Source organism: Cebus imitator, unplaced genomic scaffold (assembly GCF_001604975.1).
Source record: "Cebus imitator isolate Cc_AM_T3 unplaced genomic scaffold, Cebus_imitator-1.0 Scaffold48, whole genome shotgun sequence".
NCBI lineage: Eukaryota > Metazoa > Chordata > Mammalia > Primates > Cebidae > Cebus > Cebus imitator.
The window spans coordinates 6,764,087-6,767,060 of NW_016107363.1; the positions used below are offsets into that span (position 1 = coordinate 6,764,087).

The 2,974-nt window shown below is 50.5% G+C and overlaps 1 protein-coding gene across 7 annotated transcripts in view; it reads right to left on the reverse strand.

Annotated features, from left to right (window-relative positions):
- Window positions 1-1,770: 1,770 nt before the first annotated feature.
- FLNB (filamin B) overlaps window positions 1,771-2,974 on the reverse strand; it is a 171,121-nt gene continuing 169,917 nt past the window's right edge. For all 7 annotated transcript variants that reach the window (XM_037738093.1, XM_037738092.1, XM_037738094.1 and 4 more), the window contains one exon: window positions 1,771-2,238. In XM_037738093.1, coding sequence (XP_037594021.1) covers window positions 2,051-2,238 — 188 coding nt within the window. In that variant the 3' untranslated portion in view covers window positions 1,771-2,050. The remainder of the gene's footprint in view (window positions 2,239-2,974) is intronic.

The window sequence follows — 2,974 nt, forward strand, 5'->3', positions numbered from 1 at the left end:
CAGGCAATGCAGTGAGCAGAGATCCCCCCACTGCACTCCTGCCTGGGCAACAGAGCGACACTCCATCTCAAAAAATGAAAAAAAAAAAAAAAAAAGGAAAACAGAGGCAAAGGGAGGGGAAGACAGCAGCAATGATAAGCACATCGAGGTAACAGGTGACAGCTTCGTGTTTATTCCCTCCTCCCCAAAAAAGAGGCCAAATTCACTGTTAAGCCAGGGACTGGGAGAGCTGATCTGGGGTGTGTGTGTGTGTGTGTGTGTGTGTGTGTGTGTGTAGCAGGGGGTGTGGGGGAGAGACACTGTCTTGCTCTGTTGCCCAGGCTAGAGTGCAGGGGTACAACCACAGCTCACTGCAGCCTTGACCTCTCAGCCTCAGGTGATCCTCCTGCCTCTCAATCGTGAGTAGCTGTGACCACAGGCATGCACTACCACGCTATCTAATTTTTTGTAGAGGCTGGGTCTCGCTGTGTACCCAGGCTGGTGGTGTTGAACTCCTAGCATTAAACAATTTATTCTGAAATGACACCATCTAAGAACACTGAGGAACTTTATGGAGCAAATGTTTTATTTAATAAGTTATAAAATACAATTTACAGTCGGCATTTGATTCCAGTTCGATTTCCATGTCCCAGCTTAAAACACCTGTGGTCCTGTCACATCAGGCTTCGGGCTGCTCCAGTTTCTGTAGGTGGGCTTTTACCCCCAGCACCCGCCACAACCGTGGCCACCTCCTCAGGACTAAGCAGCACACCCTAGCGGTCCGCCTGCCCAGAACACAATACACACTGGGCTCAGGAAATGTCCGTGACACCTTAACCTCATTCCGAAGCCAGCTCAGGTCTGCAGGAGGGCAGGCGAAATTCCCTACATCTCATTTCTAGATTTCTGCACCTGCTACTGCTTCCCAAACAGCCTCAGATGGCACATGGCCATGGCCAAGTAGACAGCCGCTGTCGGCTATGCAGCTCTTGCTGTTTCTGCCAAACGGTGAAAAGACCACTGATGAGCTGCTGCCCTTCTCACCCCTCACCATTCCCCGGCTTTCAGGCCAAAGATTGGCAGGAGTTTCACTCTTCCTGTCTGTACAGATCATTATTTTCCAGAAAACGTGACCCACAAAGCTGGCTGGGGTGGGTGTGGAGTGTTATGTCATGGGATGGGCGTTGGGGTGAGGGCACTAATACACGGCCCCCCTAAGGTCACTTTAAACATTTTGGTAAGACTCCCTAGGCCAATGAAGGGCTGGAGCATGTGTTAAAAACAAGGGCTAGTGTTGCTTAAAAGGGATCTTTGGCAAGCGGGGGAACTGCTCGCCACTGCAGAGTTTCTTCAGACCAAGGAAGGGACTGAAACAGACTTGGAAAAGTAAAGCAAAACCGTGGCTGCCGGGATGGTCACGTGTGGTGACTCTGCAAGAAATAATCATCAGGGCGAGGGAACAGGTACTTGGGAGCCACGTGGGCCCGGCTGCCGCCATATCCACTCTGCCCTCTGAGAAGTGTAAGAAGGCCACAGAGCAGGGGTGTTGGCAGTGAACAGCGGTAACGCAGTACTAGTGATCTAATAGCCAAGTACATGAGCACGGGCACTGGAAGAGAGGAAGCTGGTTTTAAGTCATCTCCTTTGCTAAATGAACTCAAACTTGGTCTCCCCCTTTTCTCTGCCCACGTTCCCCCAGCCTTGTTTCATAAATGCTGAAGAGTGAACCAGCAGCTCAGGCTAGCCAGTTTTGTTTTTCTGAAACATGAGTCTCATCGTCTTCCTGGTTCGTCTGCTGCAGTGAGTGGTCTGCTCCACCACGAGTTCTGGTTCGCACCTAGTGTGCTCGGGATCTTCTCAGCCCACTGAACGAGCTTGCATTTCTTAAGATTCCCCAACACGTCCCTCAAGAGTCCAGTCTAGGACGTACTTCTGAAGGCACTTTAGAACAGCAATGTTTTAGGGATGGGGTTTCAGCCCCACGAACAGGCTGGAGGACTTGGTATAAAATGAATTACAAACAAGCGACAAAAGCAAACACAAACTCTCCCGGGGATTTGAGAAAACTGTTTTAAGGCACTGTGACATGGAAAGGGCTGCCAGGGATGTGTTCCTCCCCCCACTTCACAGCCAGCACGTAATCGCCCCTCTCCTTGACAACGTATGTGACATTGTATTGCTGGTTGCCTACATGCTTCATGGAGACCTCCTCACAGGGGGTGGTGGGCCCATGGACCCCGATCAGCAGCATGTTGGAGCCTAGGAGGCAAAAGAAACTGGTTACTCCACCCAGGTGCATCAGGACAGGCCCGGGAAGAGGAGGGGGTATGACAGCCAAAGGTAAGGCTCTTCTGCGATAATGCTGGGGCCCCCGAGAGGTGGGAGAGTGTGGCGATTACAAGCAGAGGCTCACAGAGCCGGATGGTGTGGGTTCAAATCCCTGCCCTGCCACTTGCTACCTGAGTGACCTTGGACTAGAATTTCACCTCTCCCTGTCTTAGCTTTCCCATCTGTAAACGGAATGACAATAGTGTGTACCTCACAAGCTAGCTGTGAGGTTGAAGGAGCTATGGCTGCCAGGCCCCAGCACACAGTAAGGACTATTCTAAGTATTCGCTATGAGAATCTTCTTGTTTACTTTCACAAGCACCTTAAGGAAGGTACTTTCAAGAAGAGGAACCCGACTTTTGGAAAGAGATGTAATAACTTTCCACGGTCACATGGCTACATAAGTTTTATGAACAAACAATGAATGAATGAAGTGGCAGTACCAGGTCCCCAGCCCAGGTGTACTGGATGCCAAATCCCAGGCAACCGGCCCTTGAATCCCAAATAAATACCTAAGTTCAAAAGGCAAAAGAAAAAAAATCATTAAAAATATTAAGTGAGGCCGGGCGCGGTGGCTCACGCCTGTAATCCCAGCACTTTGGGAGGCTGAGGCGGGTGGATCACGAGGTCAAGAGATTGAGACCATCCTGGTCAACATGGTGAAACC